We start from the raw sequence: 15,015 nt of genomic DNA, 5'->3' as shown, positions 1-15,015 counted from the left end.
GACTCCCAGGTCGCTGCTGGGAACGATGATGTCCGAGTAGTATGCCACTTTTACAGACTGACAATAATACTCACAAAACCGAAGATAAAATCGATTTTAGAGGATAAATTGTTAGTAAACATTCTTTACTGTTTATTTACTTAAATAACCTGTATATCACATAATGGAGGGCCTCATTCACATTGTGGTTAGAGATGTCCCGAACTATTCGCCGGCGAACATAGCTTGTTCGCCGTGGCGGGCGAACATATGCAATGTTCGGTTTGCCCCCTATTCATCATCATTCAATAAACTTTGACCCTGTACCTCAGTCAGCAGACACATTCCAGCCAATCAGCAGCAGACCCTCCCTCCCAGACCCTCCCACCTCCTGGAAAGCATCCATTTTAGATTCATTCGGAAGCTGCATTCATAGTGAGAGGAGGGACAGTGTAGCTGCTGCTGATTTAATAGGGAGATCGTTAGCTAGTCTAGTGTATTCAGTGTCCACTACAGTCCTGAAAGACTCATCTGATCTCTGCTGTAAGGACAGCACCCCAAAAAGCCCTTTTTAGGGCTAGAACATCAGTCTTCTTTTTTTTTTTTCTGTGTAATCTAATTGCAGTTGCCTGCCAGTGTGTGTTTCAGGCTCACAGCGTATACTGTGCCCACTTGCCCAGTGCCAACACTCTTATCTGGTGTCACAGTAGCTTGAATAAAAAATAAAAAAAAAACTTTTTGGACTGTAATATAATAGCAGTCAGTTGCCTGCACGCGTGTGCGTTTCATGCCCTGCAAGTGCTTAGTGTCACCAGTGCAACTCATATCTGGTGTCACAGTAGATTCAATTTTTTTTTAAAAACTACAATTTTGACTGTGAAATAATAGCAGTCAGTTGCCTGCATGCGTGTGTGTTTTAGGCCCTGCAAATGCATAGTGTCACCAGCACAACTCATATCTGGTGTCATCACAGTAGATTACATTTTAAAAAATAATAATAATTTTGACTGTGAAATAATAGCAGTCAGTTGCCTGCATGCGTGTGTGTTTCAGGCCCTGCAAGTGCATAGTGTCACCAGCGCAACTCATATCTCGTGTCATCACAGTAGATTAAGCTTCTATATTATTCGTCAAAAAGTGACAGGTACCACGCCCCTTTCATTGTTTACCAAAACCCCTCTCATCAACACGCCCCTTTCGGCCTCTTGACAGGTCCCCCGCCCCCACCCCTTCGCCTCCTCCCTCCCATTTGCCTCCTCCCTCCCAAATATGAATAATGCATGCCTGGACATGTCTAGAGACCACATTATATTATTATGGTAGATAGCAACCTCCTCTCAGGGCGGGGGTCTCATGTATTTTGCACTTATATTATTATGGTAGATGCGTGCCTGGACATGTCTAGAGACCACGTTATATTATTACCCACCCAAATCTTAATAATGCATGTCTGGACATGTCTAGAGACCACATTATATTATTATAGTAGATAGCAACCTCCTCTCAGGGCAGGGGTCTCATGTATTTGCACTTATATTATTATGGTAGATGCGTGCCTGGACATGTCTAGAGGCCCGCACAGCGAGACCCTTAATGACAGTAAACAAATTGAGCACAAACAAAATAAAAGTTTTAAAAACTTTATTAAGCAAATAAACAACTTGCAGAAAAGTGGTAATGTTACAACACATATTGTCGGGTATATAAAGCAAATGCTTTATATAAATATTTAAAAAAATTATCGGGTCAAAAGAAAAATGATGCAAACTATATTGACCCGTTAGATGGACATAAACATCTCAAAGAGTTCAATCAAGAACCTGATTATTTTGTGCAATCAGTAAAATAGGGTACAAGCATCTATGCAAAAATATAAATGGTTTATTATACAATAGGTTAAAATACAAACGAAAATGAATCAACATAAATTTCAATAATATACAATGATATGCAGTACCCAGAATTCACCACTATATGATACCAACAAAACACTACTCAACCAACACAAGAATATTATGCAATACAGCTTTAAATCTGTGAGAGATATACAATCAATGGATTATGCGGGAAAACTCAATCAAGAAGATGACAGATACGAGCCCTTGCTCCGCCCAAAAATTATGACCAATCTTCAGATAATGGTAGTATTGCACCAAAACTTATAAATTATTGGCTTGATATCAAACTAGGGAATTCAAAGATTCCCAACAAAGAGTTTCTCCAATATTATCCCCTTGTTTCAGTTATATGCATCGTAACTGAAATCAGAGAAAATACTGATGTAGCAACTAACGTTACACGTCCGCAAGTGAGCGGGTATCTGGCTAAGTATCAAGCCAATTAATTTAGATCAATACTACATAAAACAAAATATACATTACCCAAGGGTCAAGTGATGTGCAGAGTCTTGGGGCAGCCAGCTCTCAAGAGTTTTTCCCGATAATCCAAATGATTCCCCAGAGATCTATAATCCAAATGTTTGTTTTCTCTATCTTTCTTTTTCTCCCCCCTTTTTTTTTCTGGTAACTGGTTTCTTAACCCAAAACTTATCAGATGAACACGCCCTCCGAGTTTGGAACTTTCCAATCATTGTTGGAGGGGTGTGTGCATTGATAAGGAGCATGACGTCATAATACTACCCAGAATGCAATTTTGCTACTGATGTAGTATTAACCGCTTATATCTAGATGGCACTGTTGTATAAGCAATAAGCATCATACCATTAAGGGTTAACTCATACATGCCTAATATTTTCACTACTTCACACCTCTGACATCTAGAGGCCTTGTCTCAGGGCTGAGGGACAAACTTTGATACATGAATATATACTTTGAGGAACATCTAGACCATTCTCACACTGTAGAATTCATGTTCAGATAGGAAAAACAATGAAGCCTCAGAATCTGCAGGTGCGGTGTATCTTCTAACTTTCTAAATGTATAATATGTTGTTACAATAACACTAGCTTTCGAACGGCACAGTAATCTTCTCATGGACTTACTTTGGCCTACATGAAAATCCATACAAAACAGTGAATATAAATCAACATTGCTCTTAAAGGCAATGAATACCCATTATAACTAAAATAAGTAAATATAACTGTTTAAACTTACGAAAAAGCACAACAAAATCCCCCTTCATTACAATGTAATCCAATAGAGAAGTTGGGTTACATTGGAATGTCACAAAGGGCTTTTCATTCAGAGTCTTCAGAAACATTAGTTCTTGTTTAAACTGTTCGTGACTCTCATGAAGTTTTATTGAATGAGTCAATAACTTTGAGTGTAAGTCGGCGGTAACGACAGTATCCTCTGCAACGGAATATAAGTCAGATAAATGTTTTTTTTCTGATCCTCCATCTCTGCATGAATACTCATTAGGTTCCTTTTCAGTGAACCGATCTCAAGTTCCAATGTCTTAATGGAGATGGAATTAACAGCTGATACACCGGTGGCAATGACAGTGCCCACTACGGCAAAGATTATGGCGGCTGTAATTGCAGAAATGAACCGCTTTGGTCGTCGACTTGTTGAAAACTGTTCTCTGGTCATGGTTTTCCTTGTCTGTTCCAGGATCTGTGTAACTCTTTCTTGGGAATAGCCGATGTGCATTTGATACCAAATCTTTATCTCCGGAGACGAAATCTCAGAAATGTTGAACTGTCTCTCGACGAAGACACGTGGGTCCAAACTGACGTAGATCTTTTGGGATAGAATCCTCTTATTCGTCAAGATGAATCCTGTGGTATCCTGTAGCATGATCCCAGATGAAGGGCCTGGTACAGCAATCGGCTCGGCCTGGAACTCCTTCCCCAAGATCAGGACGATGTAGATAACGGCAACAACCCTCTGTGCCATTTTGCACCTGTAATACATTGTATGACAAATATAAGTACATACATCTTCCACTTTTTATCACTCCTGCAAGAAAAGAGTTAATACTACCATACATCTTTGATTTGGTCTCGTTTCTTTTCTTGGACAGAGCAAGTTCTCGATACAAAAGTGAGTCAAGAGATAATTAGTTACAGAGGAAAATACATGAGGATAGGTTAGTACATTTGTATGTTCATACTATACCAATCCTGGGTTTCCGTCTTTAGCTGGAACCTTGTTATCTCTTTACTCTTCATCATCCGGCAATCCTTCCATTTGGCGAAGTTGTGACCTAGGATGACAAACACGTAATTGATTAATGTGCACCCATTTCTCTATAAATTCATCCCCCTTAGGAATTTTGATCTTGTAGACCACAGGTGACAATTTGTCAGTGACGACATAGGGTCCCTTCCAGGAAGGCAGGAACTTCCTTTCCTTCACCTGATCCCGGGCGAAGTTATAGAGATAAACCTGATCGGAAATTTGGTACTCCTTTTGAGTAGTCTTCAGATCATAGTAGGTTTTGGCGCTCACGGCTGCTTTCTCCAGATTCTTCTGGGAAAATGCAAAAGCATGTTGAAGGTGCTTACGTAGATTCTCTATGTACTGATGAGCTGCAAAGTGTCTCCGCCGACACTTATCAAAGAGCCATCAAACGATTTCAGCTTCGGCTTCTTTGCTGTCACCCCTAATACCTGTTGGAAATAACTATATGACAATATAGTGGCTTGTGATCCTGTGTCAAGTAAACCCCTGATTGGTCCGATAAGTTCATCTTGGAGATAGGAATCAAGAAAATATCGGCCTTCTATCTGAAACAAATCACATAAAAAATTAGGGTGATCACTTATTTGACATTTGTTAAGGATTTGACCTTTCTGCAGCGTCGCGACCTCTGATGAATTCTTGGAATTCTTGCTGCTCGCGGTGGCAGCAGCGCCCCCACCTTTGGAGAACACTGGATCACATCACAGCTTACAGACGGCAGCTCGCAGGTGGACGCTGAGATGATAGGATCACTCACTGGAGAAGACACATTAGTGCAGGAATCATCATGATTAGACTGTAATATAGATCACATGTTAGACATCTCCTCCTTGGCCTCAATTTTAGGGTCAAGAACGCTGCAAGGCAAAGTAGGATTAGAAATCACATTAGATTCTTTTACAACTATCTCAGTAGCCTTGCACCGGCCGGGCTCTGACCCTGCCCTGCCTGCATTATGGGGCTGAGCTGGGTCCTGCAGTTGCCCCTAAAAAAGACTCAGGCTGTTTTCCAGTTGACACCTGGGACATTTTACTAACGATCTCCTGTAATTTGGCCACTTGATCTGCCAACTGATCCAAACGATTGTTTGGTTTGCGCACAGTTTGGACCTCTGGTGTGCCCTTATTAGAAGTGGGTGACCGACTTCTAGTTGAGGTAGGGGATTCAGGCCTATTTTCCTTCTGTTGTCTGGGCCTGTTGTTCCAGCGCCTGTATCCCCCCTGGGGACCCCTATTGTAATATCGGGGACGGTAGTTAGACCTCCCAGCACTGGAGTTATCCCCCTCTGGCCCATTGGGGCTCTGAGGTCTTGTTTGCTTGGGTCCTAACTGTTGTCGCTGGGTTTGTTGGACAGGTCCTGTAGACTGAGGGTATTTACGTGGCTGCGTTTCAAATTTGAAGCTAGGGTTTACCTTAGCTTCTGCTATTCTTTGTTCTGGGGACTTTTTATATCTCCTCTCACCTGTAGCATGGCATTCACTGATGTTATACAGTGAGGTGGCAGCCGTCACCAACCTGTCCAAGGGAGCTTTGAGATCAAGATCTCTGGCCAAGCTAAGTTTAATTTGCATGGGCATTGCATCATAAAACAGCTGTTTGAACTCCTCAGACTCCCAGTTTGGGGATCTATACGCCAACCCATAGGCATTTTTAAGGATGGGGAGGAATTCCCGGGGACTCTGATTGGGTCTACATGTGAGTTTATAGATATCACGTTTTGCAGCAGTCACAGTACGGTAAGGTCCAAATTCTAATTTGACCTCATGCAAAACATCCTGCCAATCCTGAATTCCCCTCTCCCTAAATGAAATAAAGTAGTGGCGATATTTACCATCAAATGCCCATGGTAGGAATCTGATCCTGTCCGTATCAGAATACAATTTTAAAGAATCCATGGTGGACTGGTACAGTTCTAAGTGATTGGCAATTTCAGGAGAACCCTTTTTAGAGGATTTGGGCACAGTGACATTTAAAAACTTAATAATACTCGAGGAGTTCTGATCCTTTTCTGAACACTGGGTATTTTTCTTTCTAGAGACCACCTCAGCATATGTTGGTCGTCTGAAACTCTCATCCCCCTGATGGGCAATCTTATGCCTGCGTGGTAGGGAATGGATCACACGCTTTCCCACATCACTGTCACAATCACTCACGCTCCGCTCACTTCCATCAGACCCACTTGGCACAGGTGACTTAACCCTAACATTCCTCCCCAGAGGAAGACGTGGAGGGGCACTTCTGCGGCCTTTTGCGTCGCTAGCGCCTAGTAAGGCAGTTACAGCTTGACACGCCTGACTGAAATGGGTTAAGACCTCCTGTGTAATCATGCCATCACCCTCAGGGGGCTTAAGGTCTCGGATGGATTGCGCTTTAAGAGCATGTGATGGTGACATATCTACATTTTGGGGTGTGAGAATTGGAGGGTCTGGAGATCGCTCATGATCAGACAGATCACTTTGAACATTAGCTACAGTTTGGCTTAGTTCATTTGTTTGCTGCAGACTGCTATAACGGATGTGCAGCTCCTCTGCCTCACTTTTTAATTTGTGATAGGCAGCATGGCTGTGATCGAGCTCACATTTTAAGTCCTCGATCGATGCCTTTGCAGATTCTAATCTTTCTTCCATATGGGATATATATGCTTTCATTTTTGTTATATGCATATGTCTACTCTCTGAGAAAATGCTGACCTCTAATAATGCATACAAAATTGATGGCAACATCTTTAAGAGGTGTCGGTTTTTACCGGCAGTATTTTTAAGCACATCAAGATAAGTTAGTTGTCTCCTGACTGTGCCAAGTGGCGTCCACACATCCACACATTCTCTCTTGGCTTCTGCCTGCAACTCACTTATCCATGCAGCCACATCATGATCCAAATCTAAATGTGAATTTACATATTCAACAACGTTATGGATTAACTGCTCCGGGATAGATGGACAATCTCCTGTTGCAACATCACAACCGGCTTCACTACCGGCTGCACTCATTTTCTTACAATAAAGTTATACACAGATCTATGAATAATCTGGTTAGCCAAGAAACGATTGGAACGGTTTACTATTTGCACAAATAATCAAAGAATTAACTCGATCTCGCTACCGGGGCCTCCATTTTATGTCGGGTATATAAAGCAAATGCTTTATATAAATATAAAAAAAAATTATCGGGTCAAAAGAAAAATGATGCAAACTATATTGACCCGTTAGATGGACATCTCAAAGAGTTCAATCAAGAACCTGATTATTTTGTGCAATCAGTAAAATAGGGTACAAGCATCTATGCAAAAATATAAATGGTTTATTATACAATAGGTTAAAATACAAACGAAAATGAATCAACATAAATTTCAATAATATACAATGATATGCAGTACCCAGAATTCACCACTATATGATACCAACAAAACACTACTCAACCAACACAAGAATATTATGCAATACAGCTTTAAATCTGTGAGAGATATACAATCAATGGATTATGCGGGAAAACTCAATCAAGAAGATGACAGATACGAGCCCTTGCTCCGCCCAAAAATTATGACCAATCTTCAGATAATGGTAGTATTGCACCAAAACTTATAAATTATTGGCTTGATATCAAACTAGGGAATTCAAAGATTCCCAACAAAGAGTTTCTCCAATATTATCCCCTTGTTTCAGTTATATGCATCGTAACTGAAATCAGAGAAAATACTGATGTAGCAACTAACGTTACACGTCCGCAAGTGAGCGGGTATCTGGCTAAGTATCAAGCCAATTAATTTAGATCAATACTACATAAAACAAAATATACATTACCCAAGGGTCAAGTGATGTGCAGAGTCTTGGGGCAGCCAGCTCTCAAGAGTTTTTCCCGATAATCCAAATGATTCCCCAGAGATCTATAATCCAAATGTTTGTTTTCTCTATCTTTCTTTTTCTCCCCCCTTTTTTTTTCTGGTAACTGGTTTCTTAACCCAAAACTTATCAGATGAACACGCCCTCCGAGTTTGGAACTTTCCAATCATTGTTGGAGGGGTGTGTGCATTGATAAGGAGCATGACGTCATAATACTACCCAGAATGCAATTTTGCTACTGATGTAGTATTAACCGCTTATATCTAGATGGCACTGTTGTATAAGCAATAAGCATCATGCCATTAAGGGTTAACTCATACATGCCTAATATTTTCACTACTTCACACCTCTGACATCTAGAGGCCTTGTCTCAGGGCTGAGGGACAAACTTTGATACATGAATATATACTTTGAGGAACATCTAGACCATTCTCACACTGTAGAATTCATGTTCAGATAGGAAAAACAATGAAGCCTCAGAATCTGCAGGTGCGGTGTATCTTCTAACTTTCTAAATGTATAATATGTTGTTACAATAACACTAGCTTTCGAACGGCACAGTAATCTTCTCATGGACTTACTTTGGCCTACATGAAAATCCATACAAAACAGTGAATATAAATCAACATTGCTCTTAAAGGCAATGAATACCCATTATAACTAAAATAAGTAAATATAACTGTTTAAACTTACGAAAAAGCACAACAATATAGAAAACAAAAATACGTTTAGCATGGTTACAATTTACATTACATTAATAATATCTACACATAATCAGTATTCACACAAAAATACGTCTAGCTGGGTTACAATATACATTACATTAATAATATCTACACATAATCCATATTCACAAGCTTAACCAAGAAGATTGTAACATTGGCGATGTCCTTCTTTTAGGTAATACACTACCCTGTCTTATGCCCAAAGCTGTGGAGGGTGCTGTCAGGAGAGTGCAATTAGGTGTGGCACTTACAGGTGACTCATTCAACTTAGTTTTTAAACCATCCAGAATCTCTCTAGTCGATGAATTACCCACAACAGTAGACAACATATTTATGTCCGCCATAGCATGCATAAATGCAACCCATCCTGGCAGGTTTTAGTTTTCTTGACAGTCTGTGGTTTTGCGTTGCATTGCGCACAAGATCCATCATGTTAGAACCAGGAATAACATCACCCTTATAAATAAATTCACCTTTATCATTCCACGTTGTAACACTGGCATTCTGCTTCAACCTGCTTAACAAAAGTTCAGCATTTTTCTTAAAACGGGGGTTGACATGTGTTACAATTTCAAGGACATAATCGTATTTATTAGTGGTTGTATTTGGCAGTTGTTGATGATCAGGATCAGATTGGTTAACAAGGTTTAAAGTCGCTAGCTCTTTAGTCTCCTGTTTGGCTAGAACCAAGTATCTTTGCATTATATCAGTGTATCTTTTAATTTTCACATCATCCGGAAAGCCAGAGCTGTGTAAAATACCATTAATTTCATCATCCGAGCGTTGTATCACGCTTTGCCTTACACCGGCCTGTGGTGTAAAGACCTGACTCATCCTCTTGAGCTTGTGTTTTGGAACCAAGTACATTTTCTCCACATGATCCATTATTTGCTAAAAAGCAAACTCGTTATTAATGGTATTGCAAACCCCAATAGTGGTCCTATTAAACCACCTGTCTGATTCACTAAGCGCTTTTTCATTATGGGGATTGATTTATCACACCGCTGCCTTATAGCCTTACGCCACTTCTTTAGTATCTTTTTCTGACGTTCCTTTAGCGGAATTCATCCTTTTAGTATGTTTAAGGTGATCTCTCCTATGGCGGCTATTAAATCATCGCTCGCATGGCGCAAAATAGATTTTCTGACAGATGGTGTCGCTTTTACAAGCGTTTTTAAGAGAGCCCAATTACGGCATAATCTCTCCGACATCTTGTCGCTGCTGTGTAAACGTCCTAGAATGCGCGCAACCTTCTAAATCTCACTTTTTTAAACTGTTTCTCTTCTGGATATACACAGCCGGCAGTGCTGGCAGTAAGAACCCCGATCTTGAACAAAGTTGCTCTTTTAATTTTAAACTACAAAATGAACTAGTACCTTTTTTAGCCTGGGTGTTAGCCGCTGTCATCTTTTTCTGTGCGTCCTGAGAATAACAGGCGTTCAGCGCTATCATTCAGCGTCTCGTCTACGCTAGATAAATCACCCGCTGTATAAAATCAGCAAACAATGTTAGATTTTTGCATGTGTTTTGTTAGATGCTTGTGTATATTTATGAAAATTACTTACGGTTGAGGAACGGTTCCAAATTAGCATCGGCGATACTGGTCTGACCCTGCGGTACGCCGCAATGATCCGTTGCTAGGTGTTTTTCATCAAGGAGGATTTCAAAAGCCTCAACTTAAAAAGAATACAGATTGTCAGCCATGTATAGAGTGTGTCTGTGTGTGTATGTGTTTGTAAAAGCATAAACTGTAAATAAACTCTATTTACCTAGTTGAGAATCCGTCATTCCAGGAAACAAATCTTCAAAACCACAGTGATTCAGTTGCAACATCTAAAAATGAATATTTTATTAAAATAGGTTTACTACGGCGCACCCGTCATGATTAACTTTCAAATATTACTGAAAGTAAAACAACTAGACTGTGTGCAGATATTTGATAATACCACAGCTGCTCACGGAATATAGAATAACAATGCTAAATGCTATGTTTCAATACATTTCTAGCGCCGAAAAAAGACAGCTATGCCTTATACTATACAAATCTTGAGTGCTAATCAAAAAAGTGAGTAAGCTGTATAGTATTGGGACACAGACTGTCTCGCAAAATATGAATACAAGATAATAAAATACACTTTTACAAATTTGCTAACCAATTTTGTATACGCAAAACACTGAAAAACAAATATAAAACAATAGCGGTAAAATTATACATAAAATTGCATGATAAAAACTACTTACATTTATGGATACACCGCCGAAAAAAGACAGCTATGCCTTATACTATACAAATCTCGAGCTCTACTCAAAAAAGTGAGTAAGCTGTATAGTATTGGGACACAGACTGTCTCGCAAAATATAAATAACAAGATAATAAAATACACTTTAACAAATTTGATAACCAATTTTGTATACACAAAACACGGAAAAAACAAATATAAAAACAATAGCAGTAAAATGATACATAAAAATGCATGATAAAAACTACTTACATTTATGGATGTTCCGCCGCGAGGTTGTGTGTAAAATTGACAAGTATCTTGGGCGTCTGAAACAGATTACTGTTGGCTGGTCTGTGCTGATCATAGACTAAGAGAGAGACGCCTCTTATAGAACTTGTAACAGGCGACACCCACTAGGAATTATGGTGATCAAACATACACGCACCCCTCCCTCCAGAGCTCTACACATGGTATTAATTTATCAATAGATTATGCCTCTATAGTGTAAAACTGTATATAAAGTTGTGTTAGTAAATACTCTGTGATAGCCTCGCGGATTTAGCACACACGTATGAAATAAACACGCATAAGGAGGCTTCTTCATGACACTCGGTACAATCATGACGACGCCACAGTCTGAAAACTATTTACAAAAGACCTATTTTAATCCTAAAGCACCCGGATCTTTTGCTGGTTTAGAGAGTTTATACAGATCTGTTAAGAAAATTATGGTATAAAGAGAGCGACTATAGCCGCGTGGTTAAATAACCAAGACACGCACACGCTGCATAAGCCCGTAAGATTTTTTTTGTGAGAAATAAGGTTGTAGTGGCGACCATCGACTCGTAATGGCAGAGCGACCTTTATGATATGTCAAGCTACGCCAAAGAAAATGACAGCATAAAATATATTTTAACCGTGATTGATGTATTATCAAAATATGCGTGGTGTGTTCCTCTGAAAGATAAGACAGCCTCCTTTGTAGCGAAAGCCTTTGAATTGATTTTCAAGATTGATCAGCGTGTACCTAAAAAGCTACAGATGGATCGCGGTCTGGAATTTGTGAACAAGGCTATGAAGCGGCTTTGTAAAGCGCACAATATCCACCATTTCTTTACTACAAACACAGTGAAAGCCGCTTTAGTGGAACGATTTAATAGAACGTTAAAAACAAAAATGTGGAAATTTTTAAATAGATGCAATACATTTCGCTATATAGATGAGCTAAATAATTGTTTATACAGCTATAATCATACATACCACAATACAATCCTGTGCAGACCTGTTGACGTAACAAAAAACTATTCTTTAAGAATATGGAGAAACATTTATGGCAAATGCATGAGTCTTAAACCAGCGAGACCAACTTAAAAAATTGGAGACCATGTAAGAATTAGTCAGTATAAATGGACTTTCGCTAAAGGGAATGAACAGTCTTAGATTTTCATAGTCTCGGGCGTTAACACAAGATTTCAAAAACCTATGTATAAACTCGTTGATTTGGGTAATGATCTAATAGAAGGCTCATTTTACAAAGAAGAGTTACAGAAAGTCCCTGCGGCTCCTGAACGTGTGTACAGAATAGAAAAGATACTGCAAAAAAGACGTGTGAGAGGCGAAACTCATTTTTTTGTAAAATGGCGTGGTTACCCCACAAAATTCAATAGCTGGATCGGTGAAGCGCAACTGACTACTCTATAAGCCATGGAATATGGCTCCTTTTATATAACGTTGCCTTGTAATGCATCTTCCAAAATTTACCCTGAAAATTCAATAGCTGTTTATACTACAAAACTAGCAAAACCAGTTCATTTGTTGGGTCCTTATGATGTAGCTATGACCGAGATCCAGTATCCGTATAGCTGGTATACCGTCGGATCACAAGAAGGCATCTTCTTCTTTGGGAAAAAGGGTGAAACTTTAACTGAATACTGCATCAAATCTGGATTTTATTCTACCGTAGCAGATGTTGTAAAAGCTATTAATGAGGTTCTTGAAAACTTAAAAATTTTGAGCGAGCCCTTTAGATTGAGATATGACCCCATAAAAAGGTCTGTTTATACACAGGAATCACAGACACACATTTTTATTCCTGGTTAAAAGCTTGGGCCTATTTTAGGACTACGCTGCTATGTTGAAGGCTCTATCGAAAACAATCAGATCGAGCGGAGAGGTATGTTCGCTGACATACACTCAGGATTTTATACGCTATTTGTTTATTCAGACATTGTTCAGCATTCGCTCGTTGGAAATTCATACGCTCAACTTTTAAAAACTGTTGAAATTACCGGTAGAAACAACAAGATTGTAACCCTAAAGTATATGCGGCCCGACCATATCCCTGTATTCAATCATAATTTTGATACAATTTCAATAGCCATTCTAACAGACCAGTCTCAACCTGTTAAATTCAGGTACGGTAAAACCATTGTGAGATTACATTTCAGACCATGCAAGGAGGTGACACGCTAAAAATGCTGTCCCAGAGACTGTACGGCGATCCCAGTGTGTATGCCCGGTACTACGTTAATCAGGCAGGTAACGGGTTAGAGGGATTCCATGGTGATGAATACATGTACGGGGCTGGCCTTGCTGGCTTATTTAGAGGCCTTTTTAGGAGAACAGTCCCGCTTTTCAGGAGGGGTATTGAGCTTGTGAAACCGCATGTAAAAACTGCGGCAAGAAATATCGCTAAAGATGCCGTCACGAGTATATCATCTGCTGTGATGGATAAATTAAACCAGCCCCCAAAAGAACAGAAAGGCTTGGGCCTTGTTTATGTTGTGAAAAAAGCAGCTAAAAGAAAATCACGCTCGGGTTCATCGTTTCCTCCTGTGCTCAAGAATAAAACGCCACCGCGTAAAAGACGTATACGCCAGAAAGCTGTTAGACGATCTGGAGACGACATCTTTTAGTGAAATACCATGGCTTTCATACATGACGGATCTGTGGAATGTACTAAATCGGAGCTAGATATTTTTGATTTTCCCCCGACGCAGACGAGTATTGAAAAATCGCTCTTTGTAGAAGTTCAACCCATAGCTGCCTTGGCCGACAATGCCCCGTTGGAGTTCTTCATTTCAGGCAGTGGCGATTATTATTACGACCTGAACAACACACTCTTGTATATCATTTGTCATATTGTGAAGTCGGATAATACCACTATTCCAGCGGATGCCTGTGTTGGATTGATTAATTACCCAATCGCCACGCTTTTTTGTCAGATGGACGTGACACTCGGCGACAGACTTATTTCATGCTCAGATAATTTGTATAGTTACAGAGCGTACCTAGAGACTATTTTAAATTACAGCCCTCAAGCGCTGTCATCGCAGTTTACGGCAGGCCTGTTCTATAAAGACACAGCGGGTCATGATCATGAAAGAACTCTTGGCGGTAAGAATTTGGGGTTTAACAAAAGGGTTAGGGCTATAGCCCGGTCTAGGCCTGTAGAGCTTTTGGGGCCCCCTTTTGGTGATATATTTAATCAACCAAAACTCATACTAAATGGATTGGACCTGAAAATTAAACTGACCAGAAATAAAGATGCTTTCTGCCTGATGTCTGCAAATGCCGAGCAGTTTAAATATTACAAGCAGCTCTGTATGTAAAGAGAGTGCAGGTATCCCCGGCTGTCTGAATAGGTCACAGTCAGGCACTTCTATCAGATACTGCAAAATACAACATTGATAGAGCCTGTCTCAAGGTGTACAGCATACCGTCTGGTACAAGAATTACGAATCAGGAGAATCTGTTTCTGGGGCAGCTTCCTAAAACAGTAATAATAGGTTTTGTTGAAAATGAAGCCTTTAGTGGCTCATACAATCGTAATCCGCTATGCTTCCACCACTATGATGTGAATCAGGCATCGCTGTACCTGGACGGCCAGCAGATACCCGCAAGGCCCTTTCAACCAAATTTTTAGACTGAATCGGCCGTCAGGGAGTACACAACGCTTCTCAATATATCGGGAAAACAGAGAAATGATAGTAGATTAGCTATAGACAGAGAAGAGTTTATGAACGGCTACACATTTTTTGCATTTGATTTGTCACCAGATCAAGAACCAGGTGGTCATTTTTCGCTCATTAAAACTGGAAATCTT

At 39.9% G+C, this 15,015-nt stretch overlaps 1 protein-coding gene across 1 annotated transcript; it reads right to left on the bottom strand.

The window, feature by feature from the left end:
* Positions 1-3,248: 3,248 nt before the first annotated feature.
* On the bottom strand, positions 3,249-4,382 carry LOC122939408. The gene is made up of 2 exons (XM_044295476.1): positions 4,059-4,382; positions 3,249-3,843 (listed from the first exon to the last, which is right to left on the bottom strand). Exons 1-2 carry the CDS (start codon positions 4,112-4,114, stop codon positions 3,249-3,251), a joined length of 651 nt encoding a protein of 216 aa, XP_044151411.1. The 5' UTR covers positions 4,115-4,382.
* Positions 4,383-15,015: the final 10,633 nt, after the last annotated feature.

The sequence above is a fragment of the Bufo gargarizans genome, chromosome 5 (genome assembly GCF_014858855.1).
Source record: "Bufo gargarizans isolate SCDJY-AF-19 chromosome 5, ASM1485885v1, whole genome shotgun sequence".
Lineage (NCBI taxonomy): Eukaryota > Metazoa > Chordata > Amphibia > Anura > Bufonidae > Bufo > Bufo gargarizans.
This window is presented reverse-complemented; position numbering and strand designations above follow the sequence as displayed.